This window comes from Sesamum indicum, linkage group LG12, assembly GCF_000512975.1.
Source record: "Sesamum indicum cultivar Zhongzhi No. 13 linkage group LG12, S_indicum_v1.0, whole genome shotgun sequence".
In the NCBI taxonomy this organism is placed as follows: Eukaryota; Viridiplantae; Streptophyta; class Magnoliopsida; order Lamiales; family Pedaliaceae; genus Sesamum; species Sesamum indicum.
This window is the reverse complement of record NC_026156.1, coordinates 5,969,861-5,997,688: the sequence shown is the minus strand read 5'-3', so window position 1 is coordinate 5,997,688 and position 27,828 is coordinate 5,969,861. Positions and strand designations below refer to the sequence as shown.

Sequence of the window (27,828 nt, the reverse complement as noted above, 5' to 3'; positions counted from 1 at the left end):
ATATGATATGAATGCATACACCTCTTCATATTCATTTTTAATATCCACTATGTTATACCCTTTTGTATCCCCCATTTTGTAATTATGGAAAAGAATTATTTTAGTCCGCTAAGTATGCCTAATTTTAATTTTAGTCCGATAACTATGTCCATTTTTGTTTAGGTCCAGTAACTTACGAAATTGCTTACTTTGAGTCTATACATTTTACTTTATATTCTATTAGGAGTGATAGGCCAATAAACTTAGAATTTCTCTAAGTTTATAACAAAAACCTGTTATGTTAACTTTCTTCCTCAAAAATTAAAAAAGATAAAGAAAACGTTGACTTTTTCACATAATCACAACGGATCCATCCACACCTTAACATTTGAACGAACGCACATACACACAACTGTCGACGGACATAGAGATTGGCAGGCATGCGGCCACTCTCAGTGACGCCCAGCAGTAATTATTGTTCTCCCGCAACACAGGTATGACTTCTACTGTGAGGCACCCTATCTTCTCTCATCCTTAACAAGTGACGCCCGCTGCGTTTCAAGGTATTTCAGCGGAAGCGAATGAGGATTTTGGGGGACTATGGAAACTGGCGGAAAGAAGAGGTGAAATTGTTGAAATTATTGGGTCCACCGCTTGTGGCTGCAGTCGTAGCCTTATCTCCTATCTCTAACCCCCCTGGTAATAATGTCACATATCCTCTCTATTTCAATTTCTTTGCGCAAGAAGAATATATGTATAGCCAGCCAATAAATCGGTTTTAACAATAAAATTCAGTGTCAATGGGAGAAACAGTAGATGTTGATAAGGGAGGCAGCTTGTTCAGCCGAGCTTGCATCGGATGCCACGCAGCCGGAGGAAACATAATACAGCCCGTGAGTACTTTACCTAATTTAATTACCCGGGCGAAAATACGCTTAGCCTCCACTCCACATTAATTATAAACATACATATAACAGTCTACCTCGGTTGTCTTTGCATTGCAGGGCGCAACACTTTTCTCGAAAGACCTACAGAGGTAAGGTAGCACATATTTTTAATGTTTGGCGAGGCAGGTATTCAAGCATGCATGTAATATGTGATGTGCAGAAACGGAGTTGAAACAGAGGAGGAAATATACAGAATCACATACTATGGCAAAGGAAGAATGCCGGTAGGTTGATTCAGATGATGAAGAAGAAGATGTGTATGTATTTCAATGCCGTTAACATGGGATTAATGCCCTGTTGATGCAGGGGTTTGGTGAGAATTGCACACCTAGAGGTCAGTGCACGTTCGGACCCCGACTGCGAGAAGATGAGATTCGGTTGTTGGCGGAATTCGTGAAGTCGCAGGCTGAACAAGGTTGGCCTAACGTAGAATAGAAGAAACTCAGCCCAATATTGGTTTAAGATTTAATATTATTATTATTTTTTTTTTGTACCACCACCACCACCACCAGTTTTATTATATTGTTGTAGCGAGATTTAATTCTCGTATCCTTCCTGTTTAATATTGTGATAAAGGCCGCTTAGATTCTGGGCCGATCCACATGTTGACTGAACATTTCAGCCCAATTGTTGGAGTCGAACTGGAAGGCGACTAACGTCCTTAATCGATTAATCTTATTCTTTGGGATCGACAAAACTTACCATAATGGCCCAAATAAATGTATGGAGGATATCAGAATGCAATGTCCCAAGGGCAACATTAAATTGTCATGAAATGACGAACTAAATCAGTTTAGGGAATGAGTATGAATATACTTGCAACACACTTTCCTAATCTTGAATTTAGCAATAAAAATAATATATTATTCATTTAAATAATTAAAAAAATATACTAAAGTAGTATCGTTAATTGAATTCGAAGTTGAAGCATAAATGAGTGAGAGATGGGATGATGGTATTTGCAGAATGTAGAGTGAGGGTGGGTGGGGTTTGGGAATACAATATTTAAGATCCAAAGAGGTAGAGCGATGAGGCGGGAATCAGACAAAATCCTGCACTGAATAATCAATTCGCCCGCTCTTCTTTCAATGTGTGTTTTTGAAGCTACTTTCTTTGTGGTTCTCCCCCATGAAAGAAAAAGGATAATGAATGATGGGCCATTAATAAAAACAGTAGAGGGCAACAGAAATAAAAGCAAAAGACCAAAAAAATAATGGAACGTAGAAAAGGTGAGTCGGGACAGGCTTTATTGACAACCACCAACCTTAATCACATGAAGAAATGAAGGCTTTAAGCTAAATTACAAGGCAAAACCATGTGACCCTATCCATTAACCAAAGCAAAGTGTGTGGTCCTTCTTCCCTTCCGTTAGGCCACCCCTGTCTTTATCCCCTTGTTGTTTCTCAATCCATCGTCAACCACACTACAACACAACAATCCAACGCTAAAGACAAACCCCCTAATCAACCTGTTTATTCTACACCCAAAACCCCCTCTCAATAATGTGTTTTTTTCTTTTGTCTTTGAAAGAAGAAAGGGATGAGATAAAAGCAGGAGAAAAGACAAAGGGGCTTTTCTTAAAATTGCCTGAATAATGAAAACAACTAGTTAGAAGGCAATATCTTCAAAAGAGAGGAGCCTGCATGCATGCCCTCCGCAATCTGTCACTCTGTCCTAAGGACATTGCCCATGTGACAGAACCAAGCATGCGCCGCTTATACTGCTGTTCCTCTCCCACCCCCACGCCGCCCTAATAAAATGCTTTCTTTGGATCTATCTATATATTGTTTCTTGTACGCCCCTACCACCTCTTTCTACCTAGTTTATTAATTCATCATCCCACCCTACCCCCATTACTTCCATCCCTTATATTTGCTCATTATTAATTATGCCTAATTGTATTTATTTCTCTACATCCAACTGTCAACTTATATTTATTATCATAAATCAAGAAAATATTTAACTAATATCGTTCATTATCTTAGATACATATATAAAAAAAGATGAATCAAGTCGTAATTAACAATACATTAATAGGACATATCTGATATAATTTTATATTATAAAAAAGGAAAATGATTTCCAGCTTCTTAATTTGTAGTTATTTTTCTTATAATTATAAAAAGACGTGCTATATAATTAGGTTTTAATGTAAATAGCTAGAGCATCAATTAATGAAAAGGGTTACGATGATTTATCAAAAGAAAATAAGAAGGAGGGGGGGTGGGGGGTTATGGTTATACTTATGTGATTATTCACTCAAAAGATAGAAGAGTAAGGATTTGGCGTGAACCATTTGTTTCTAGGTTAGCGTGGAATGAATGCGTGTGGTCCTAGCTAAGGTAAAAAATGGCCATAATTAACGTTGATTGTTTTCTTCCACTCTGTCACCCAAGGGCCTATTTGTCCACACCCAAGAATAAGTTAATAATTGAATCAATAAAGCAATTAGGTAGTTGTAATTGAATCAATATATATATATAGCCCTAAATAATTAATGGGATGATTACACCTTTTTTAGGTTTGATGTAATAATTACATGTATACCCATTTGGTTTAAAAATTTATATTTAGTATTTTTAAAATTTGTTTCAATTTAACAAATAAGTCCCTCCATTAGTCATATTTTACCAAATTGGCTGATATTAACAAAAAAAATTCATATTTACCTCCGATCGATTTATTATTAATTTACTACAAGTCAAATAAATATTTGCTCTTATAAATCTTCACACATTAATGAATGTATGAAAGTATATTTCCATCGTTAGTTATAAGGGTACTTTAGCAAAAAAAAATATCAATTGACTTGCAATAAGCCAATCGAAAATAAATATCAATAGTCATTTAATTTATTTTTTTTATTGTTAATATAGACAAATTTAGTGAATTTGACTAAGAAACGAATCTATTTGTTATATGAAAGTAAATTTTAGGGATAGTAGATATACTTTTTCAAATTATAGAAATTTACATATAATTACATCAAATTTTAAGAAAGGAGAGTTTAAATTATTATTTAATTAATTAGTAGATATGGACCAATCACCTTAATTAATTATGAAATAGTTTATAAATTAGAGGAGAAGACGAGAGCGAGTGGTCCTGTGCTGGCCTGGCAGCAGTGGCTACTCCTTTTTGATGCCTTGGAGAAATAAATAGCTGCCTCTTCCCTACTTATTGCCATTTCCTAATTCAAGGGATAGAATTAAGAAGGGTTGGGAGGGAGGGCAGGCAACAATTCAGCTATGTCGATAGCTGTAAATATATATATATATATATATATATATAGGACACAAAGACAGTAGCCATTAAAACTCTCGACAAATCACACAGTACTCTATCCAGGCATATATATGTTATATATATGCATGCCTCCTGTTGCTTCACAAAAACATTCCTCAATTGCCCAAACCCAAACCCTTCCTTCTCCTCTCCGCCCATGTGTGTTGTTGGTCTGAGAGATTGAAGCTGCCAGCATGATCTGGTTCGACACCAACTACATACTCCGCCCCGGCCGTCCCCCATGTTCCGATCTGGTTTCTGAATCTCGGATTCAGGTTGAATTTGGGTCCATCAGGTCATCTTGCAGCTTCAATCACTCACCAACAATTAATAATTATTACCAATTAATTCATCATATAGAAATATATATATCTATATATATATGTATATTGTCTTGATCGAATTTATTTCTCCTGCGCCGTTGCGCGCTCTCCGCCTCCGGTGAGTTCCTCTCTCAAACCCTTGTTTTTAATTTCTCTTATTTTGCTGATATAAATAGTAGACAAGTTACCTGCTGCGATTAGGTCATTATTGTACGCATTTTTGGTGAAAAAAATAATACATAGTTACTTCTTCAGATCTATTTGTGACATAGAAACGACTGTACATGCAACCATTATTAATGTCTGACCTAATTTCTTGAAGAAATATTAGATATATGTGTGAAGACTGATGAATTGCGTGATATATGAGTCTGTTCCTCATTTCTAGCCATCGCCTTTATCGTCTTGTGTTTGTCTGTCTGGCGCCTGCATTTGCTTGTCTTTATCGCTCAGAAGAAATCAACAACACAAGATTCCAATCAAAAAACGAGTAACCAAACACGAGACAATCGTTTTTCAGACACAAGCACTAGGTTTCAGATTTTATGGGGTAGCTGGCTAGTGTACATGGACGGACCAGTGAGTAAACCCATACGGCTTACCTTTCAGATTCTCTTTCTCTCTCTCTGTGTGTGTGTGTGTGGATACCATCTGCACCTTAACTCTCCCTATTAATCTGTTATTAACAAAACACCATCAAAAATCTACTAGGATATACATATGCTTCTCTTGACTCACCATCATTGTAACCAAATCAATTGACTTTTTCTTTTTAATCTTGAAATTCAATTTAATTTGTAGAGATATAGTTAATTATTACATGGAATCATGTGACTGAAGCAACTATTCCTATATATACGTGGTTTATACATATATAGATTGTGTGACGTTGTGAACTAGCTAGTTGTAAAACGAGCATCCTTCAGATTCCGAATTTCATATATAATGTTGGTGTCAATTATCCTGCATAAAATGGCTAAAGTAAGAGTTGAATAGAGAAATATTGACTAGCTAATTTATTGTCCGGCGCCAGAAGCGTTGGCCTGAAACATCTCACACACATGGCTTCTCCTATAACATATATATGCATACATGTCATGTTATATAAGACCATGCAAATACATTGGACTTTTGTGTATAAATTCTGAAATTTTCTAGTTATAAGATTTTATTGCTGTGGTTGTATACTTAAATTCCTACGCCAATTACTGCTTTCTGATCAATTTTGGTGAACATTAATGAAGTTAAAATTCCTCCTCGTTAGGGTGCGTGTGTTGTGTTTCTTCACCTTGCTTTCACGAAATTTATAAAATGATGAAGGTATACTAAGTATTATTCTATATACATTGGATGAAAGGACACACATTTTTAAAACAAAATCATAAGGTCTCAATTGAGAAGAGATAATGTCTCGTACAAAGCTGATCTATTTATCATGATGGGTAAGTACATGTTGCATCAACTTACATCATATATTAAGAGACAAATCAGACAAGGCCATTTGTCCCATACCCTTTTGGCTACCATCGATCCTCATCAACAAATTCACGCAAAGCCAATATTCAAACTTATGAGTCGTGAACTTGTAATAGTAAGATATCATTGTATGATGCAGTCAACTTATAGGTGTAATTAAGATTAGCCAAAAAACTATGTCAATTATTATCAAATGGAAAATATGATCAAACCAATGAAAATTCATCCTCAACAACCCTTTTCTACCCGCTAGTGGGTGGGTGGGTGCGTCGTGAAAACTTATCAGATGTGTTGAAAATTTATTGAATTTGTATGATCTGTGTAAAAAGGAAGAAAAAAGAATAAAAAAAGATATGCTCAATCATCTTGGTCGTATGCTTTCTGCGTCCTTCAAAGCTGTAATTATATGGAAATGGACTAAGAAGTTTTGATTTGTGTCATAGTTCTATATATGGTAAAAGGATGATTGACTATATCAGTCTTATCTATTCTCTTCTCTAGATGTAACTGCATGCAATAGCTTTTTTCCTCACACATGGATTGGAAAAATAATCGAATCTTATATACTTAAAATGTGTGAAGAGAAATAATATACTTGATTACGTAGCCATCATAAAAGGAAAAAGGAGAGATTAGAAGAAGGTCAAGGAGTAGATAATCCCCCATGACTATGTGTCCGGTCGGTTGATGGAGTCAATGTCAAGAATTTGAAAGGAGAGGAAAGAAACGAAGGCCATTATTAATATACAAGTTGGTTGATGGAGTCAATGTCAAGAATTTGAAAGGTGAGGGAAGAAACGAAGGCCATTAGTAACAGACAGGCGTGTTTACATTTAGGCATAAATGTGGATTGTGTTATTTATCTAATTGTATAAACTATTTTCTTTTCATGATATCGGCTCAGTCCAAATTCTACAAATTCGAAACAAGTCTTAATTGAGCTTGATATAAAGAAATCAGATTACATGTGGTCTGATTGAAAAATCCAAGCAGAAGCGGACATTTTCCTATCTTTTCTTACTATTAAAACTTTTTCATCCATTACTTAATTTAATCAAGTAAACAACTTATAATTTTTATTAATTTATAAAATCCTACAACAAATCTATTCGAATCCTGTCAACTATTTATCTAAACTATAAAAGTAAACGAGCCAATATAGTTTTATCTTATCATTTCATTTTGAAAGCCTCAACGAATTGGGAATTTGAAATATTCACTTCACTTTTTTCCTATATAATAAAAAGAAAATTAACATATTTATGTCAATAAAATTCAGAAATTTTCAGTGTAGCAAACAACATAATGCAACTAATTAATAGTGACATGGAAAAAAAATCATTGTTGGATGCGTGCGTTTTTACTTAAACCTGAATTGCACATGCATCACGCATGTTATGGTTGAAGGAAAATGGGTGAGTTTGAGCATCAATGGCGCAAAACTCGAAACGTTCCTTAGGTGCAGGCGACATTGTCAAGTGCGAAATGGAAGATGTACAAATTATAATCTGCTTTGAATGGGATCCATAAGGACAGGACAGATGCGCGCAGTTACTTTACCAGATTTTGTGATTTGCATTGAAAGGTGTTAATTATTTTTTAATTAAGGTAGCGCGCAACTTTTAATAAGGGAGTGGTCAGAATTGAAATTAAGTGGTTGTTGTCAGAGGAGAGGAGAAATCAAAGAGGTAACAAACCAATAACCACCACATGGAGATGAATAGTTTAATGTTGTTTGGTGGTTTTCTCCAGCAGGTAGAGGGAGAGACGACAGACTTGGACTTCTCAGCTGCAATTATGTCTTCATTTGTCCACATAATCATTTACCCATTTCTTGGGAATTGTCGATCTCGCATGCTCTCCTACTCCGCTCATCAACCTTTCTAATTCATTCCTTTTTACAATTACACTAAGGGCTGACAAGTTTGACAAATAACTCTAAAAATTAAAGGGATAATCACATTTTCTTCTCTCCAGATTTAGTATAATTATATGTATATTTTATTTAATTTCAAAAATTATATTTATTATTTTTGATATTTATTTTTATCTAACAAATAAATTTTTTATTAGTCAAAATTCATTAAATTTGTTAATATTAAAAAAAATAGGATAAAAAGTTCATATTTATTTCCAATTCACTTATTATTGATCCATCACAAGTTAAATTAATTTTTTACGATCAAATTACCTATTTTATATATCTTTACATATTAATACATGTGAGTATGTATATATCTTTACCGTTATAAAGGGTACTTTAGTAAAAAAAAAATATTTGACCTACAATAAGTTAGTAATAAATTAATCAATAGTAAGTATAAATTCTTATTCAACTTTGTTATCTTAATATCAATAATATTAGTGAATTTTGATTAACGAAAATATCTATTTTTTAGACAGATGCAAACATCAAGAATATTAGATGTAAATTTACGAACCTCGAGGATAAATTACACTAAACCTCAAAGAAAAGAAAGTGTAATTACTTTAAAATTAAATTATAATTTAAAAAATACAAAATGACAAAGCAAAAACCATCGAGATACCCAGAGTCTCTCTCTTTTAATTATAAAACATAGGTGTTTTTTGAAAAATGGAGTTCCATATAAATAATATTGTAAATGAAATGAAAAAATATTCTTTGATTCATATATATATATTCATTTATGTATGTATGACATGCTATATGTGTTAAATGAAATAGAAAATGTAATATCATCGTTTGTAATTAAAAAATAATAATAATAATCCGAACTGTGCTTGCAAGATACAAATTCGAAAACTTGAGTCCATGATATGGGCTAAAAATGGGTGGAAGAAAGGAACATGGATATGATTTGATCTTTCATCCAGCAGGCCTAGGCCCTTGGGGCTATATTACTGTAGCCCATTCTCACAAATTCAGGCCCAATCCAGCAAAACTTTGCTTTAAATCCAACCTCCCAACGAGTATCGTCTGGATGTCGTGACATATATAATAATTGCAAGTTGCATCAACAGTCCAGTGATCAATATTCAGTACCAACCAAAGTGTCTGAATCTCTTGTTAAATTAATGGGGAAATTACATGGATGTCCCTTGAAATTTGATATTATTATAAATACCTTTTATTATTTAAAAATTATTAAATATCCCTTGATTTTAAAGAATGTCTAATAATTAGTCCAATTCGTTAGTTTTCATCTATTTTTGTGGTGAACTGATCAAAATGCTCATGTACATTAAAAATTATAATTATATTTATTTTTTAAAATTTTTTATTTTTATTATGAACTAAGTGGATAATTTTTTTTATAATTTTTAAAATTTTTTCATTCATCCCGTTTGATTTTTATATAAATTTTTAATTTAAAAATAAAAATAAAAAAATACTGTAATGACAAAATTGATAATTTCGTACTTTCATTCAAAAATTACATAATTTCATTAAATATTAAAAAATATTTATAATTTTTTAAATAATGAATATGTAAATAGTAAGTATGTATTCGTAATTATGACGAATCTTAAAGTATATCATTATAATTTACCCTAAATTAATTGAAGTTAAAAAAGAAGCATTTTACAACAAGCACGAGACTCACGCTTAATAGAAAATCGCTGAGAGTCAGAGGTACACGCTGCTATTTATTTAATCTGTGCAGTGTCTTCCAATATGTACCAAAATCGCTTTTCCACAAACCCCCTAATTGTCATTCATACGAAATCCAAATTTCAAGTCTTCTGTGTGCTTTTCCCCCTTATTTGCCTGTCTGCAAAAGGAAACAAGACCCAACTCCGTCTCAGACCACAGAAACAGAAAACAGAAAGACGGAAGGCAATCCTCCAGGATGGGACGGTGCATAATACTCTCATCATCCACACTTAATCCATCTCGAATTTCTCCTAAACCCACTTCAATCCTTCCCTTTGAACGCCTGAGGTTCTCTTTCCCAAGTAGCTTGCCCGCAAATTCACAGCCCCTTAAATGTGGATTTTGTAGGACGCTGCCCTCCACCTTCAGTTGTGGAAGGGCTTTCTCCACTAAGGCTATTTTATCGGAGACTCCTAGTCAAAGGCAGTACTTTAAAGTCGGCGCAGAATCTACCGGGCCCATTCCTTCTGATCAGCTTCTTGATGTGATTGAAACTGCCGCCAAGACTGGTGCTCAGGTTTCCCAGTTTCCACTCCTTTCCCCTGGATTCTATTTTAATAATTTCATCGTATCTCGATCGTTAAGAAAGGATTGATGGTGGCAACTGATTAAGGAGTTGTCTAGGAAACATTTAGAAAATGCACTATTTTCCTGCGCCACTTTGGTTAGCTGTTACAAGTTAAGTTTCTTTTTTTTTTTTTTTTTTAGAGTTATCAGAATAGCAAGTAATTCTGAAAAACAATCAAGTTGTTTGATCATAAGTTCAAGTTACTTAACTTGTCAATGAGCTGCTCTTCTTCAACCATTTCCCTGCATTGCATGTGTACGAGGAAAGAAGAAGTCTTTCCACAGGCTTCCCTAGGAACCAACTTGACAACATAATCTTAGTGACAAAACTAAATTCCTTCCAGGAACTTACATATTTTGTTCAATGCTGTTAATAGACATCTATTCTTCACGCTACACAGGGCTATATATAGTATTCTTACTGAGAACCACCTCCATTGCTCTCAATAAAGCATCTATTTTTTCACATAACATAGGGCTATAGTATGAAAGCCCTGCTACTAGTTTCTACCGTTGTTTCTGAACAATTACGCGATTCCCTTTTATGCTTTTAGTTTTTAGTTTGTTTTTTTCCATATTTTTTCATATTTTTGGAAATTATAATCATTTTGACATTGTCATTTAGCATTTATTAAAAGTGAATGCCATACTCTTCTATTTATTTTAGGTCATAATGGATGCAGTGAATAAGCCACGAAATATTACCTACAAAGGACTCACTGATCTTGTGACTGAGTAAGACCTTCCCTGTTGGCATGCTGAGTTCATCCTAATTTTGATGGTTTTTATATCTGATAGTTGTAGAAACTTTCAGAGGGCTACTTTATGATATTTCATTTTTGTAGATCAACAAATCTACATAAAAACTGCAGAAAACCAGGCATTAGAGTAGTCCTACTGGGAAATCTTAAAATTGAAGCTTCATTGTAATATTGGAAGTGGATTCTGTTAAGCTGTTCTCATTCACCTGTGCAAGTGATCTATTCGTCTCTAACATCCTTAATCTGTTAGCACTTAGATACTATGTTTCCTCTAATGTGTCTGTTCACATAGTGATGCCAGATATGGACAGCTTCACATTGAAATATGTTATCATTTTTTTAATTTCACAATCTCTTGGTGACCTTTTATTTTCCTTCTTTCAGTGTCATTTTATACCTGTTTCAAATGTAATGCCCCCATTGAACAAATACTATGCAGCACAGATAAAATGAGTGAGGATGCCATTCTAGATATGGTGAGGAAGAACTTCCAAGACCACCTAATTCTTGGGGAGGAAGGAGGTCTCATTGGGGATTCATCTTCTGATTATCTTTGGTGCATTGATCCCTTAGGTATTGCCATTAAATTTTAGATATACTTGCTGTCAGAATATTTTATGATAGAATATTCTGGTTGCACATCCTTGATAATTGTGTTTGTAAAGATGCTGCTTGACTTGTAAAAGTAAAAGTACTTGACCATCGTTTGTCTATCGGTCTGTTTGATTATTGTGCCAACATAATGCAGATGGCACCACAAATTTTGCTCATTGCTACCCCAGCTTTGCTGTCTCCATTGGCGTCCTTTACAAAGGAAAGCCAGCTGCTGCCACTGTGGTATCTAAGCTCATGATTTTTAGTTAATTAATTTTTTTTTAAAGGCATTCATGTTTTAGTTCTGATGTATAATATGATCTTCTTGCAAAATCTGGTCGTGTATGTTGCAAGTGATATAGAGAACTTAAAGAATCATGTCACTCATTTACGAACTTATTGCATTGGGTTTTATGTGGGAATCTGATTTCAAATCTGAGTATGTTTGGGCCAATGAGGTTGCTTCATGTTTCCTATCACTGGAGAAATTTGTAACTTTTTCCCTGGACAGGAGGTAAAAATTGTTGTCCTTGTCCTTAATTGCAGGTAGAGTTTGTTGGTGGTCCTAAATGTTGGAATACTCGGACTTTTACTGCAGCTGCCGGTAGATACTTAACATTTCAGTTATGAGGTTGAGTTGTATTTTCTCAGGTTAATTCAATATCAGTGAAATTCCAGGTAAAGGTGCATTTTGCAATGGTGAGAAGATTCATGTGAGTCAAACTGATAAGGTCAGTTACATGCAAATATTCATGACCAACGTGGGTTCATCTTAATCTATCTAACTTTTATAATATCCAATTGCACTGGTGCTACTGCTTCTTTCTTGATGTTTTAACGTTATGCAGTTAGTACTACTGGCTACTCAACAACTTATGCCTGTGGAATGTAGGATGTGAGAAGTAGGAGCAAACTTGAGCTTGTAATGCTTTTCAATGTGTTCTTCTTTCTGTTGTGTCAATCTTGTGATAGTTCTTACAAAATGTTCAACCATCCTAGCAGCTACATGTGGACCTTGCTAAAACTTCATAGTTGTTGGAGCAGTAATTATTAACCTATAAACCTCATGACCTTCAGGAGCAATAGAGCTTTTGTATTTTTTCTGTTCTGGAAACCAATTGCTTTAATCTGTACTAGGTCGAACGGTCGCTTTTGGTTACTGGGTTTGGATATGAACATGACGATGCATGGGCAACCAATTTAGAGCTATTCAAGGAATTCACTGACATCAGTCGGGTATAATGTTCTTTTCTATCTTTAGTTCCAAGAGAAGTTAGACTGTAATGTTTCATTATATATTTCTCAATTCTACGAAAAAGGACTTCCTGTGCTGAAGATGTTGAATTTTCTACTCTCTCTCTCCTTTTGGGTTTGACATGCAGGGTGTGAGGCGGCTCGGTGCAGCAGCAGTTGACATGTGCCATGTAGCCCTGGGAATTGTAGAAGCCTACTGGGAGTATCGTCTTAAACCATGGGATATGGCTGCTGGTGTTTTGGTAATTTTTCATTCTTTATTGACAATACATCTATTTGCATATGTATAAATTTGTCCCTGTTGTTTCCTTACTGTGTAATTGTAGATCTTTTGGGTCTTTTACTTGACATATGAAATTACTTCAGTTGTGCTTTGATTTGATGCTTGTGTGTGTCTGTGAGGGGCACCTTGGAAGTTGTAGCCATAATCTGAGGGGGCTCCCATTACTTGCTAATGGCTCACTAAAAACATTGATTTGATTTTGCTAGTTAGTTACTCACTCCATAAAAGTAATTTTTTGTATCTTTGTCTTACCCACGGTAATCAGAGGCTTAAAAACAATATATATTTCCTCTTGTGTTACATATTTATTGCATGCTTCCCTAGCTATTTATGTTGCTGCAATTTATTTGTTGAATTTTCATTCTTCAAGTAGATAGTAGAAGAAGCTGGGGGAACAGTTTCTTGCATGGATGGGGGCAAATTTTGCGTGTTTGATAGATCTGTCGTGGTATCCAATGGAGTGCTCCATGCTAAGGTTAGTTGCTCTATCTGACACTTATATCTAGAAATATTCTTATGTTTCGTGTCACTTGGTATTAAGCTTGTGGTGGCATAAATACTTTGGGTTCAATCATTTGGTCTCATTTACGCTTCTAAATCTGGAGGACAACTTTGATTTTTTTCCCCATGTGAATAAACTGAAGGGTTATTGTGGTTCTCGGTTAATAATAAAATCTTGCCATTTGCTCAAAAAGAATTGAATCCTGAGTATGTAGTGATGATACTTTTGGCCACTTATGCTATAGGGTTTTAGCTGCTTATGAAATAATTTATTGCAAAAATGATATTTGTATTCCAAATTCCCTGTATATGCTTTCAGCTCTTTGTGACCAAATTATTGTTACATGAGACCCACATCTTACTGTGGAACTGATTGCAGCTTCTTGAGAGAATTGGTCCAGCAACGGAGAAATTGAAGGGCAAAGGGATTGATTTCTCATTGTGGTATAAGCCTGAAAATTATCTCACAGAACTTTGACATCGCCTACTTTTGATGGCTTTACAGGAGAGTGAAAATCAGGTTAATTTTTTTATAACTACTGTTTCTTTGGAGATCTCCTACTTACCTGTGTGTGATTAGCACGTGCTTTGCCTTTTATGCCACCTGATCCACAAATTTGAACTTCTTTTTGGATATTTCTTGGGATACCTGTCCCAGTTATTACTTGCTACAAATCAAATTTAATAACCATTGAATTTGAAGATGTCATAAATATGTGTGCCAAGACTGAAACGAGTGAGCCGTAAAAGGGTCCTTGAATACACAAAGAGGACAAGTTTAATTTGCTGCTGAAGAAACAAAGCAAGAAACTGTGGCATTTGTTTTCCAATGATGTGGGTCTCAAGAAGCATCAGTCAATAATGTCAGTGCTCCACAAGTTTGTGCTACTGTTATTCCATGCTGAGGCCCACGGGAGTAAGATGAGGAACACAATTGAAAGCAATTATATTTATTCATAGATTCTGCAAAAGCAGTTATTCATAATTTTCCACTTATATGGAAGTACAGATTCCACAGGCAGGGAAATTGTAGATGTTACAGAATTGAGGCTTTTGGCCGGATGCTAGCTCCTTTTATTAATAACCCTCTCTTCCATTTTCCTCCCTCGTATTCATATAAAGAAAACTCAATCTCTCCAATCTTATCCGAGGTGTTGAATTCTCCTGCTGGAATTTCTATCCATTGTCCTCTTGGCTTTTCGTTCAAATTTTCTTTGTGTTCTTGTCTGCTTCCATCTGGTAAAGTGAGCCTCAGATTTACAGGAACTTCCCAGCCGTAGGCAGTATCTGTTAGCTCCAAAACAAAGACAATTTCATACATTGTTCCTGGTGAAAGATTAGCTATTTCAAATCTCCCATGCACTTCTAGCCAGCAAACATTGAGCAGTTCAGCAACTGCAAGACATTCGTCACTGCAAAACAAAACTTCCATTACGAATCTTAGTTTATCATAGCTCATCTTAGTAACAAAACAAAAGAAGACCTTTACAAGCACACAGTTTTGCCAATGGAAGCATTTCTTAATTTTATCTACTTTTTGAAATATATGCTGTGTTATCTTTCAAACAGGAGTTTTATCCATTGCTTGCGAATGTAGGATGCCAATGATTGACCAGTAGGAACTTCTCTGTTAATTTTTTTGCTGAAAATGAGAGGTTATCGTCGCAGGTGCCATCATCCATTCCTGAAAATAAGGATTTCCTGGTCCCATTGTGCACTTCCTGTTCATTCACATGTAACTTGTCTTTTGTGCTCATTACCTCGACTCTTTCAACAATGGCCATTGCCAGAAGCGAACATCATCTGCCCAAGTTATTGAAAGATCTCGTGCAAACAAGATGAAGCAGTTACGATTTGACCCCATCTCAACCCAGTACTTCTGCACAGTTGAAGTTAACTGTAAGAACAATAATAAGGGAAGGACAGTACTGCTAGTGTAAATGGTTTTTATTTTTGATTTTCTGGAAAATGATGATTTGTTCTAAGTTCAGGATATGATATCAATACTTCAATAATTGATAGATGATATTGAGCTCTCACAGGTCAAACATATGATTCTCTCCATAAGGGGGTAGTGTGTAGGCACTGCAATAATAAATATTCTCTTTTCTGTAAAAAGAAAATAGCTAATCAAATATAAAATATACGTATTCATCAACTTTCAAGATTGAAATTTCTTATATAAGAGCAAGGCACTTGCCTTCCTGTTTTGGTTCAAGTATACCCCTGCATAAAGTTGTTCAAGTAGCTTCTTTGTTGAGGATCTGTCGATGGGTGAATCTGCATGTTTCAATATATCCTCGCAATTATGAGGTAATGGAACTTGTGTTGCACTCTGACTTGGTTTGGCATCGCTATTACTCCTCCATGATGTGTTGTTGCTTGATCCTTCATCATTTGGTTCCGTCACCTTATCTTGTGATAATCCAGCTCCCATTATCTAGAAGAAACCCCGTAAATTTGTTCCTCAGTTGCTGTGTTTATATACGGAAGTTCTGCTTCATTGGAAGGACAGGATGCCTCCATTACTGAATGGTTCTTCTGAACACTTATTCTACTTTCACAAGACAATCCGATAAGAATAAAAATTCCAGCTCAACTTTATGAAGTTTTGAGGTTCCAAGGTCAATGTTGAGATGATGCTATCACCTCAGCATCTATGCTGATCTATTGATAATTAGGAAGTGGGTAGCATCAAATTTACTTTTGTGCTGGTGTAGGTGCACCATGATCTGACAAACATTTTAAAAGTGTCATCAATGCCTCAACCTTACTTGTATTCCTCCTATCTTCTGATAAAGTGGTGAATAAAGAACAGAACCTTCTTTGTATGTATTCTGGAATCAGATGCCGCGGGGTGATGGTAACTTTAGCATCTTATATATCCAAAAAAACTTCACAATTTCCAAGGGGCACCTCCATTTTGAACTCTTAAAGCTAATAATACATGGAAAGTAGTATTGCTGAAACCACAAGTAAAAAGACCAGGTGCGTTGTTCTTGGATTAGCTTAAGATAAGTTTCTTTCTTTTTCCTGGGGTAGCCAACCATAAAATATACCAGTCCTCCGTTTCGAACATCCAAAAAGGTATATAAATCAAGAAACGGAGTTTTTCAGGTTTCTGCAAGTAAATGACATAATAAGACAGATGACAAAGGACTCCATCATTGTAGAAAAATAATGTAAATGAAGTCTGCTTGATTGGGCACCTCCTTTGGAATGATGACCTGTTGTGGTGCAATATTCTATCTGTGTATGAAAAGGAGTTTATATCTATCAATAGAGGTCTGTTCCGCGGCAATCTTATCTTTTGCTTTGCCGATTCAGAAAGGAAGGGATGATGACCAATTTTATTCCTTTCAGCAATTCAGCAAAGAAACCCATATCATTCAGATAAGAGAAAAGACTCTTTGTTCACTTTCAAAACTCAAAAGGGATCACCAGTTTTATTCCTTTCTTCAATACATTGAAGAAATCCGTACTGCAAAAATCTCTCTCACACACGGAAGCAGGATTCTCTCTCCTTTTCCAACTCTATTCTTTTGTCTTTTACCATTAGTCCTGTCCAACTCACCATTCTTGAACTCTCTTCCTTAGTTACTCAAATTGATTGGTTCAAGTCATTATGATAATTAAGTCCGTCCCATATAATTCTAATATACTAATACAAATAAAAATGGTCTGTTAGTAACATTGCATTTAAAACAGACGAAAACTCAGAAGATGAAATGCAGAGAACAAGAACAAGAATGAGATGTTATGTAGCATCACCACTTCATTAACCTTTATTAGATAAAAAGCAAAATACACTCTCAACCATTTGAATTCAGAGCGCAAGATGTACACAATTTCTCAATTTGTATATTACTGACTAATATTTATAGAAATAATGCTCTCAAGTGTCACAAGCCTCTCTCTCTCTCTGGTGGTTGAATAAGCAATAAGTACAAGCAAAAAGAAAAGCATCAACCTCAGAGACAGTTCAATTTGTCCATCTTCACTCCAATTCCTTGATAAATGCATGGTAAATTTTGAGCCCTCCCTTCCACTTCCCACTCCACACTTCATACAGACCAAAGTAAAGCTTCTCTTCGTCTGGTATTTCAGCCTTCTTCAACGTCACTGTAATCTCAAACTGCATTGTTGCATAAGCGTCCAAGAGAATTTTACGCCATGCGAATTTCCCATATTTCCCTCTCTTAACCATAATGTAGACCGGAGAGCTGCCCCATCCAAATGCATCTGGAGTTAACGACAGACGAAAGCCCACTTCATAGATCTTGCTGGGACTTATTCCATTGACGGAACCAGTAACTTCTAGCCAACTCACTTGATGCAATTCAGCCAAATTCCTGCAGTAAAGATTTTTTGAGGTACTGGGATCATTATAATTATTGGCAAGGTCGTTAAATGGCAAGGAACTCACGCTTTGTTGGGTACGGTCCAATAGCGATCGTCTCTACCCCAAACAATGTTAAGATCTTTCGGTTGAATGATCATCTGCCCCTTTCCATCCTGCACCACACACCATTAGTTTAAATGCTAATCAAGTGAAATTCTGTGCAGAAAGACATGTGTCTGACTGTATGTATGTATACCTTGATGAATTCTGCGGAAGGATTTCCTACATGGTGTGGACTTGCCATTTTCAATTTCAGACAATGACTAATAAAGAAGACAAGTAGAAAGAACGAGTTAGTTTGAGGATTGGTCAGTTCTTGCTGTCTATATATAAGGGGAAGACTGCGTACATAGGTTGCCAGGGGAGAGGTACATAACAAGCAGAGAATAATTCATATATTTATTTATTTATTGGGTTTCAGGAAAAACATAATGCAACAGATTTTCGAATATGGAGGAGGATTGGCGGCTCTGTCGATTTTACATATGCATTTGGGCTGAACTGGCAATCAAAAATGGCGTCCGCAGATCTAAAGTAGTTGATATTCCTCGTTTCCTTGGTAATTAACAACTTCATATTCCCACACGTTACAAGTTGTTGCTTGGCAGCCATATAAATGCCATTGTTTCTGCACTCTGAATTGTTTTAATTGATTCCCAAACAAACCCACATAAAACACATTGTATTGAACTACAATATTGTGTTCAAATTGTATAGGTTGGAAATTATTAATAATATTCGGGGTATCATTTCAGGGTCTGTAGCAGTAGAGCATCGCTCATGACGCCTTCCACTCCCCCAATCAGTTTTACTCTCATCAAAAGGGGTTAACAAGTGGCCATGACAACCTGACGAATTTATACTCGTTATTCTACATCATGTTCTTTTTGTTTTTTCATGGATGATTTCTGTGCAAAGAACACATGTACTATAATACGAATGCCAAAGTACAACAGGATTTTATTCCAAAAACGAGAGCTACGGTGCAGGTTCATCATACATAATGTCATTTCACATATGTAATAGTAACTTATTCAAGTGGATCAACTTTTTCAGTTTATTCCTTAATCCTTCTTAACTTTAAAGAAAAGAAATATGCTATAGAAGTCTTGTTGATCTAACATTACTGCACATTCATAGCCCGTATACGCATCATGTTTAGTCAATACATAACTCAGTGAGTATTTTACATAACCTGGACTTTTATTCCATGGGGGACGGACATAACTCAGCATATGTATAAACTAATTTTTTTCCTCCAGGTAGCCTACTTGTATTATTTGCTGGAAGCTAGAGCATGCAGAATAACACTAGCTCAATTCAAACCAAGAAAATGAAAGAAAACATATATACATAAATCATTTAAACTATATTTAACAGCAGGAAATTATAAATGAACTACAGACAGTGTACAATCAAATTGTAAAGCTGAGAGACAACTTTGTAGAACATAGATATATCTTAAGCCTAATCAAGTTGTCTGTCAACATTGTCGATCTAGCTGTGAAATGTTTCCGCAAATTACAACAGGTCCTAATCGATGCATGTAAATTCCAGATCTTCATCGGTGACTGGTTTATGGAGCTGCAATTCAAAAAGAGAACCTTTAACCATGAGAAAGCCAAGAAGTTTCGTCTCTCTAATCATGGTCTTAACTTATATCATGAATAAACATCATCAATCCTATCTAAGAGAAATGTAGTTGCAGAACAGGAAAGAAGAATTCAGAAAGCTATTCAGCATTATGAAAGAATTTGAATGCAAATTACATGCATGCAACATCATAGATCTACCACCTCCTGCCAGAAAATGTAATCGCAACTTCTTGTTTATTCATTAAAGATTCTCCTCCAAATTAATTTGGAAAGACTAGAACGAACAACATGATGTTAACCTAGCCCATATTATCGCAGTTTACCACAGGACAAATTTCACGGGGCCCCGAACAATTTCTTCTCTCCCATATTATTGCCGCAAATCAAATAACAAAACTGTAGAGTTGATATAGTAAGGAATGCAAGTTTGCCATGAAGGCATCAATTTCATAGTAAATGGAAGAGCTCCTGATGCAAAAGAATAACAGAAACTTACAGCATTGGCAACAGTAAACCAGTGAAAGACGCGCAAGAATGCATCATCTTTTGATGGCATGGCGTCATGATTCCACACTGTCACATTTTGAAAAGTCGCATTCGTCTCCCAGCAATCCGACTTTGTGTTATTACCTTCCTTAACATCACTTTTCTTTCCCAAGATGAAGCCTGAAGAGCATAATAGAGTTATAGCATAACTGGAAAAAGGTATACATGATAATCGTTTTTGCACCTTAAATAGTTAAAAATCAATAAATCAGGAGACGTGGAAAAGTTTTTGAGACACCACGGATTTACAATATACAATAATATTAGGTCATACCAGAAACCTTAATGTACAAATTAAGCCATCATATGAGTAAATGCATTCGGCACAAATCATACTCCAGACATAAGCAAGCACTAAATAACAAGGCAAATTACAAGCTTTAACCATCATCCTCCTGCTAATAAATATCAGATTTGCCAATCATAACTCTGATTTATTTGTCACGCAGAAACACTATTTGTATAAATTGTTGTGCCCAAAAAACTGGCAAAAATCGAAAATAAGCAGGGTAGGACAATTACCAGAGTAGCCCTGGGGAAGCGCAATAGTGGTTCCATGTAATTTTCTTCCTCTAAAGTATGCTTCCTCCACTCGTAGCCCATCCACCTCCATCTCTATATAGTTAAACAATTGAATCAGTTCGTTCGATCATAAATCAGAAAAGAAAACAGTCAAAACGAGGTACAGGCATCCACAGTATTAAGCATTCATGCGTTATGTTCAGTGCGTCAATCGGTTGTACATTCATGAACTTTACCAGTGGGTTTGGGCTTGAAGTAGTGAGAAACAGAGGTAGGACCATCGTACTTGATGCAGCATGGCAAGCGGTGCACCTTCCCCGTCAGGTCGACCACCGCGGGACTATCTCGGCTCAGATCGACGGTCGCCGAGTGGGATGAGTGTGAGGTTCCTCCGTCTACTCCGTCCATTGAATTTGAAGAGCAAATATATCACGTTGCCTGCCACTCTCACCCTGTCGTAGTTTTTTGCCCTAATAAGTATAAATGTTGACCCCCCCAACTTTTCCCGCGCTTTTTTGTAGGTCAGAAACGGACTTTGTCTCCTCTAATTGAGAATTGCGCACGCGCACACCACACGCCTCAACTGTTCAGACCGAGTAACTGATTAATTTTTTGGATTTGGGGATTGTTTAGAGTGGCATATGTATGTATTATAAACTTTTTTATGTTATCCTGAAAAAGGAAAGATGAATAAGTGGAGTAAGGGGTGCGTATGCCATCCGCATTCACCACAACATCAACGGATATCATCACCACCTGCTGAAACACAAAATATAAATCCATAGGAATTTACAGCATCGACTACTCTCCACCTAAGCATGTATATGCTTATATAATGAACGATACTGATTCAACTTACACTACATATCTCATCATTAATCTTACATTTCAGAGTATGTTGCCAAAATTTAACTAATTGAATTAGGTAGCCATATCAATTCTCAGAATCGGTTAAGACAGGGCTTTCCAATTCTTCCATTCGTGCAGAAGCAAAAGACTCTTCGCTATCTACACTTGAGAGGGACGAAGGAGAATCATCCGAATCTGAGATGACCTCATCATCCATTATGATGTGTTCATCATCATCATCATCATCATCATCATCTTCAATCTCTGATGTATCAGATCCCGAACCTCCCATAAGAAGCTTGTTTATGGCTCCTTTAGCAGTTTCGACAAACCATTCATCCTCAGGAAGAGAACTGGGAAAATATACAACTTGTTGACTAAAGAGAAATATATAAATTGGACGAGATTGAGTTTCAGATGCATAAGCGAAACCAACAATTACCTTTGTGGATCTATTCCTCTAGCAGAGAATGCCTTCACTGCACGAGCAATTATGTCTGATGATATCTTATGGACATGCCTGGATGGATAGCCAGCAAACCGTGCAATTTCAACGGTGAAGTGCATATCAAGTACCAACTGCAATAGAGAATCCCACATATGAGAGTTCTTGGATGAGGGAGGAGAGTTGAGTAGGAAGAGACGCCTGATAGAGAATGAAATTCATCCTAATTTAAAAGCATTGATCATATATTTTAAGGTGGCTGTTATGTTGGAGGAAGACACGCCTGATATAGACAAATAAACTCATCCTAATTTAATAGCATCGATCATACATTCATGTCAGTGTGATGTTGAAATCTTCTTATCAGACCCCACGGGCAGAGGAATACAGGGTTTAAGCGAGTTTCTTCCCAAGTTGCGAACATAAACTTCTAGTAACTCTACATAAACAAGCACTTAAAAAGGTCTTGTTTAAAAAAAAAAAAAGTAGAGAAAGAAAAGAAATTGGGGCTGGCTTAAAGTACTCCTGATAGATCACAAACCAGGTATCTGCTATTGGGTATTTCATGCCTCTGTGGAAATTTCTGATATCCAGAATGAGAATTAGAAAGGAAAGTTTCTAATACATAAATGAAAAGAATTTCATATAACAAAAACCTGCTGCAACCCCACTGGCCGAAGCGTAGCTGAATCATGCTCCAGAACACCCCAAAATTCTTGCTCATCAGATAACCACATCACCACTGTTTCTGTCAGCCTAGCCAGTAAAACCTTCTGTATTTTCTCTCTTCCTAACAGAACATCTCCAGCCACAGCTGCTAGTTGCTGCAGCTTCCCAAATAATGCCTGCATAATATATGATTGACTGCCAAAACTAAGTACAAAACTGGACAATTTTTATATATGAGGAAGACACGAAGTGACCAAAATGGAAAATCACACATGAGGCTGACTATGTGAAACTGAATTTACACATAAATCTGTACAAGAAAAACAAGCAAGAGGTAAATCCAAATACTTGAACAACGAGCAAAGAGATCCCTCAGAAGCCAAACGCTTCATACACCACATGAACAACGAGCAAAGAGATCCCTCAGAAGCCAAACGCTTCATACACCACATATTCTTAAAATTTAGAAAGAGGTAAATCCAAATACTTGAACAACGAGCAAAGAGATCCCTCAGAAGCCAAACGCTTCATACACCACATGAACAACGAGCAAAGAGATCCCTCAGAAGCCAAACGCTTCATACACCACATATTCTTAAAATTTAGAAAGCGATGAAGGAATAAGGAAGCATTGAATACATGCACAAATCAAAAGATAGAAACACATCGCATGACGGATTTATATATAGGTAGATTACGTTAAAACTACCTATCCTCCAATGCTTTTAACAACCAGAAATACGAATCAATTTGGGATAAGGCAAAAAGTACATGCTAAGCAAAAGTAGGCACATCAAGTAATTCAGGGAGAGATTCTTCATAACTAGAGAAGAGATGAACACCTGGAATGGCAATGATGGGAGAGGATCAGAGTCCCAGATCAAATCCTGTCCTTTTCCACCTAAATATATCTGTGCATCTAATCTAGTCTCTCCATCTCTTGAATAAATGAAACTTAAAACATATTGTCGACAGAAATGATCTCTAAGTTTGTCCAGAGAATGCTGAAGCTGGCGTCTCCAATCTTTAGGATCAACAGTACTGTTAACAGGAGGCAATACATTGTCCGCTAGTCCACCCCCTGCTTCTTTGCTTTCATTCAAAACATTCCAAATTCGGGACACTACCATGGGCAACAACTCTTCAGCGATAGTAAAGGCAGTTCCCAATAACGCAAGCTGCTGCGAATCTGTCTCGGCTTTAAAAGGCACAGGCTCCTTTAGCTCGGTCAGATTGTCATCTTCAGTGGGGCCGGTTAAGGCTTTTATCAAGACTTCAACATACTTGTCAAAAAGCTGTGCAATTCTTGTCAATATGTTTCCTCCAAAGTGCAGGATGACCAAGCGAGTTAGCTGCTCAACAATCTCCTGGTAACGCAAGTAAATTATCAGTCAGGTCTCACAATTTTGCATATACCCAAAACTCAACAACTTTCAAGACCTCTTTGTGCCTCTTCACCAATTATTACTAGATAACATGTTCTAACAGGATGGTGGTAGTTTTCTTTTCCTTCCTCCTTTTGATGTATTATGCAAACAACAGTACAATAATATATATATTTGCATCAACAGCAGAAGCTATCAGCAGGCGATAAGTCCCGGGGGATGGTCCCCAAAAGACAGTTTCTGTGCGACCACAATCTGACACAATGAAATTATACATTTAAACAGAATTTCCAATCATAGCACACCCAGAAAGCCCAGAAGAAGGCATTTTGATTTTAATACTCACACAACCACCATTGGACTTAGTGGGACTCGGTGACTAATTCTCACATTATTGACTCATTTCAACTACTGCATTCACTTATGCAATGATGTCAACCATATGGCAGTAACTCACATAAAAGAGAGACGAAGACTGAAGTTACTACAGCCAATATGTAGAAGAGGTGCTAATTGTTTAATGGTGAAACATTCACAGATATTCAACCAACCTTAACAACAAAGATAAATCTCATTCCGCAGTCAACAAGCATACGATCAGATGATGTTGCAAAGGTAGAAAGAGGAGATGCAAAACGTGGTGACAAAGGCATGCTCTCATCACCTCCACCCATATCAAGAACCACTTTTCTCGCCCTTCGGAAATTTAATTCCAGGACTTCTTCAACGTATGGTTGCAAAAGCACAAGAAGCAACTTTGTTAACTTCAGATCCTGCGCTTCCAAGGCAGAGCAGTGGTTAAGACTGGCCTGAACACATACACTAGCTGCACGTAAAGCAGAAGATGTCTCAGAAGGCGGAGCATTTTCCTTGACCAATCTGACTAGAGATTCTATTTCCCATTCCGCCCATTGAACAATTCTATTACTATAAACAGGATTATCACCAAACATCAGGCCAGATTCTTTGGTTGACAATGAAATCATCGAGAAGACAAGGTTAGATAATGTGGCTGAATATGTTTCAGGATAGCAAGGGCAGAGAACAAGAAAATCTTCTATGCTTCTCTGGAGGCGTGATCCATAAGATTTCAAAAATATTTGATGTGCCAAGGGACCTTTCCCAAGCTTTAATAAACCAGATAACACCTTCTTCAGTTCCACAATTCCAAGTGACGGCTGTTGGCTGATCTCAATGAGCTGGTTCTCAAGCATTGCTTTTCTCTTCAATAGAGCAGCCTTGAAGGAGGAGCTTTCACTGTCTGTACTGTCCCCTGATCCTTTCAGCTCCGGATGATTTCGCTCTTCGGCGTCAATTGCATCTATTGCTTCTTCTATTTTATGCTCCGCAAGAAGGACATCAACATGCTCTAGGAATTGCATTCTTTGATCCTCCGCTTCAGTTGAAAATACATCATCAATTTCATGAGCTCCAGAGTTATCCTCAGTTTCCAGAACATCTCCGCAAGCCCGGCTCCAGTCTTCCAATTCTTGAGACACACCACTCATTAGATCCTGCACAAGAATCCCCTGGGCAGAAATATGCTTTTGGAGCTCATTTAACTCATGCTTCATTTCAACTACTTCATCAGATAACCTGCAATTACCAGTAAAAGTACATAAAAGACATATATTTAAGTTATTTGTCAAATATAGTGTTAATTGGAATATGAATGAAAACACCAGAAGTGACGACAACCAAGTGCATACAAATTGGCACACAACTAGGTGGGATCAGACTAGAGATGATTGCAATTGAGGAAAGCATACGATTCCTATATAATTATGTACATGAAACAAATGATGAGATAAAGCCAAAGCAGCTAATTCAAACGTGGCGCACAGGGCCTTAAGGTCAAGAAGCTCACATTTAATGCTTTGTAGCTGAAAAAACAAAGATTATATACTCAATTCAGCTGATTTTAACGTAGAGTGCAGATTATAAAGGATGAAATGTCACATTTATTATGCCTTGTAGCTCAAAGAACAAAGATCATATTTCTTTTCTAAACTGATCTTGACACATTTCATGCACATTGTCCCTTATCTATTTTTATAGCATAAGAGCATGTCCAATGCTTGTGCAGATAAGAAATCTAGCAATGGCAAAGAAACATAGTGTACACTTTGTATCACCTTATTTGTTATCATGCGCCTTCAAGCAAACTATTAAAAACTTTTCTCTTACCTCAAAAAAGCCAAATACTTTGTGCGTGTGTTACTGCACAAGTTGTCGACTGCATCTTTCAGATCCAAAAGCTCAAAACAGATTTTTCTGATTCCCTACAGGAATGAAATTACAATTTGATTGAGAATGATAACACAAGAAAAGTGATGATACAGTTGGTTCCAAAGAAGATTCAGAACAACAAGGGCCATTCACTAAGGAGCAAACTTTTAAGCAAATTAAGTTATGAACTAAAAAGGTTGAGAAACCAAAAAGGTTGAACACCCCTTCAGATATTTCAGCATCTAGAAACTTGTGGCAAATATAACGAAGTTTTTGCTCCTGACCTTCAACCATACTTTTTCCAGAAAAAAAGAGTAACCCTGGCTCTATTATATGGGGTCACCCTTCCCCCTGCAGCCACATTCCTAACTAAAAATTGACCAGGGAGCGGATTTTTCAAACAAATGTACGATCGTTCCGGAAACGACACCACCTCAATTACAGTTGCCATACATTCTAATCTTGCAGCTTCAATAAGAAACTAGGCAAACACATCTTTGGAGAAAAAATTTATAGCCAGGGTTCTCCTTTTTGCGTGACATTAACTCGAAACAGGGAGGCCTCCACCAATTTCAAAAACTCAAGAAGAGAACACACAACAGATAAACTTTCATCCCCCAAACTTCATCTCTTTTCATATCATTATTTCACCAGTTCAAGTAGATTCAGCTGAAAAAAACGTTAAATCCGTGAATCATGAAGAGAATGAAAGAGTGGAGTTAGTGTTTTGAAATTTTAAATTTTCTTTTTTTTTTTTTTTTACCTTTTCAGTCTTGGACTGGTAGATGGTGTCGATCTTGGACTGAGGAGTGACAGTTTCCATGGAGGGGAAATCATCTTCTTCCTCGCTGCTCTCCACCATTTTCATTCTTTCCTGCCTCAGCTTTTCAGGCTGAAGTCACAGAGAGCTCAAGCTAAGCTTCAAGCTGAAACAATGGAGAAATCGAACACTTTTAAGACAGTGCGATTCTGGTTTTTGCTTTAGTACTGAGACACGGGTGATTTTGGTTTGAACACCTGCAGACAAATTGTGATTATTCTACTCTAATTATTGCAATTTAATGATACTCCCATGAATTAATTAACTCAAAATGAATTGGTCCTAACCCACTCGGCCCAACAGCAGACCCGTAATTTTGGAGCCCCAGACCCACATTTAATATTTTAGTTCCGAATTTTTTTCCATAAATTTCTTAAAAAATATAATTAAATAAAACAAAAAAAATTATTGTTAAGAGAAAGAAAGAAAAAAGTGAAAATTCATGGAAAGAAAAATGAAACAAAAACTGATAGTTCAAAAACAATTCTAATCAAGAAACAGGCGGGACCTAACATTTTCCACTAATGTGATGAGTTATTAGACGTACATCAAATCACGAAAATACGTACTTCATGGTAAGTGTAGTCACACAATCTGCAACTTCCACAACCAAACTTGCAGACAGTAAAACAAAGCATCCCAATTGCATTGGGAAGGGCATGTTACTAATAACAACCGAACTCATACTCTATTCATCTTCAACACAATTGGAGTTTTCGGCTGTTCACCGCAGTTATGTTACCCCCCCCCCCCCCCCCA

The 27,828-nt window shown here is 36.4% G+C and overlaps 6 protein-coding genes and 1 long non-coding RNA gene across 11 annotated transcripts; 3 read left to right on the top strand and 4 right to left on the bottom strand.

Moving 5' to 3' along the window:
* Positions 347 to 1,527, top strand: LOC105175868 (cytochrome c6, chloroplastic). Of its 2 annotated transcripts, none has more exons than XM_011098492.2 (6): positions 347 to 473; positions 552 to 678; positions 775 to 872; positions 984 to 1,015; positions 1,087 to 1,150; positions 1,233 to 1,527. In XM_011098492.2, the coding sequence occupies exons 1-6, from the start codon at positions 420 to 422 to the stop codon at positions 1,359 to 1,361; spliced, it is 504 nt and encodes a 167-aa protein (XP_011096794.1). In that variant the 5' UTR covers positions 347 to 419; the 3' UTR covers positions 1,362 to 1,527. The 2 variants fall into 2 exon arrangements, with proteins under 2 accessions (XP_011096794.1, XP_011096793.1); XM_011098491.2 differs by having other exon boundaries at positions 348 to 473; positions 543 to 678.
* LOC105175866 (phosphatase IMPL1, chloroplastic) lies at positions 9,677 to 15,411 on the top strand. 2 transcript variants are annotated; one of them, XM_011098489.2, is made up of 11 exons: positions 9,678 to 10,164; positions 10,882 to 10,949; positions 11,415 to 11,548; positions 11,724 to 11,812; positions 12,116 to 12,173; positions 12,248 to 12,300; positions 12,707 to 12,805; positions 12,952 to 13,065; positions 13,480 to 13,581; positions 13,987 to 14,127; positions 15,276 to 15,411. In XM_011098489.2, exons 1-10 carry the CDS (start codon positions 9,844 to 9,846, stop codon positions 14,083 to 14,085), a joined length of 1,137 nt encoding a protein of 378 aa, XP_011096791.1. In that variant the 5' UTR covers positions 9,678 to 9,843; the 3' UTR covers positions 14,086 to 14,127; positions 15,276 to 15,411. The 2 variants fall into 2 exon arrangements, with proteins under 2 accessions (XP_020554034.1, XP_011096791.1); XM_020698375.1 differs by lacking the exon at positions 15,276 to 15,411 and having other exon boundaries at positions 9,677 to 10,164; positions 13,987 to 14,343.
* Positions 14,539 to 16,353, bottom strand: LOC105175867 (protein PHLOEM PROTEIN 2-LIKE A1-like). Its single transcript, XM_011098490.2, has 3 exons — positions 15,808 to 16,353; positions 15,368 to 15,486; positions 14,539 to 15,019 (listed from the first exon to the last, which is right to left on the bottom strand). Exons 1-3 carry the CDS (start codon positions 16,042 to 16,044, stop codon positions 14,644 to 14,646), a joined length of 732 nt encoding a protein of 243 aa, XP_011096792.1. The 5' UTR covers positions 16,045 to 16,353; the 3' UTR covers positions 14,539 to 14,643.
* Positions 17,365 to 18,341, bottom strand: LOC105175864 (protein PHLOEM PROTEIN 2-LIKE A9). The gene is made up of 3 exons (XM_011098488.2): positions 18,206 to 18,341; positions 18,034 to 18,122; positions 17,365 to 17,959 (listed from the first exon to the last, which is right to left on the bottom strand). Exons 1-3 carry the CDS (start codon positions 18,251 to 18,253, stop codon positions 17,605 to 17,607), a joined length of 492 nt encoding a protein of 163 aa, XP_011096790.1. The 5' UTR covers positions 18,254 to 18,341; the 3' UTR covers positions 17,365 to 17,604.
* On the top strand, positions 17,839 to 19,592 carry LOC105175865. Of its 2 annotated transcripts, XR_848933.2 has the most exons (3): positions 17,839 to 17,980; positions 18,174 to 18,568; positions 18,765 to 19,592. It is a non-coding gene; the product is annotated as an uncharacterized LOC105175865 (long non-coding RNA). The 2 variants fall into 2 exon arrangements; XR_002288129.1 differs by having other exon boundaries at positions 18,174 to 19,592.
* Positions 19,344 to 21,236, bottom strand: LOC105175863 (uncharacterized protein C12B10.15c). 2 transcript variants are annotated; one of them, XM_011098487.2, is made up of 4 exons: positions 20,909 to 21,236; positions 20,673 to 20,765; positions 20,101 to 20,270; positions 19,344 to 19,593 (listed from the first exon to the last, which is right to left on the bottom strand). In XM_011098487.2, exons 1-4 carry the CDS (start codon positions 21,078 to 21,080, stop codon positions 19,543 to 19,545), a joined length of 486 nt encoding a protein of 161 aa, XP_011096789.1. In that variant the 5' UTR covers positions 21,081 to 21,236; the 3' UTR covers positions 19,344 to 19,542. The 2 variants fall into 2 exon arrangements, with proteins under 2 accessions (XP_011096789.1, XP_020553869.1); XM_020698210.1 differs by lacking the exon at positions 19,344 to 19,593 and having other exon boundaries at positions 19,600 to 20,270.
* On the bottom strand, positions 21,519 to 27,285 carry LOC105175862 (exocyst complex component EXO84C). The gene is made up of 7 exons (XM_011098486.2): positions 27,013 to 27,285; positions 26,208 to 26,302; positions 24,572 to 25,616; positions 23,478 to 24,002; positions 22,623 to 22,811; positions 21,964 to 22,100; positions 21,519 to 21,874 (listed from the first exon to the last, which is right to left on the bottom strand). Exons 1-7 carry the CDS (start codon positions 27,115 to 27,117, stop codon positions 21,607 to 21,609), a joined length of 2,364 nt encoding a protein of 787 aa, XP_011096788.1. The 5' UTR covers positions 27,118 to 27,285; the 3' UTR covers positions 21,519 to 21,606.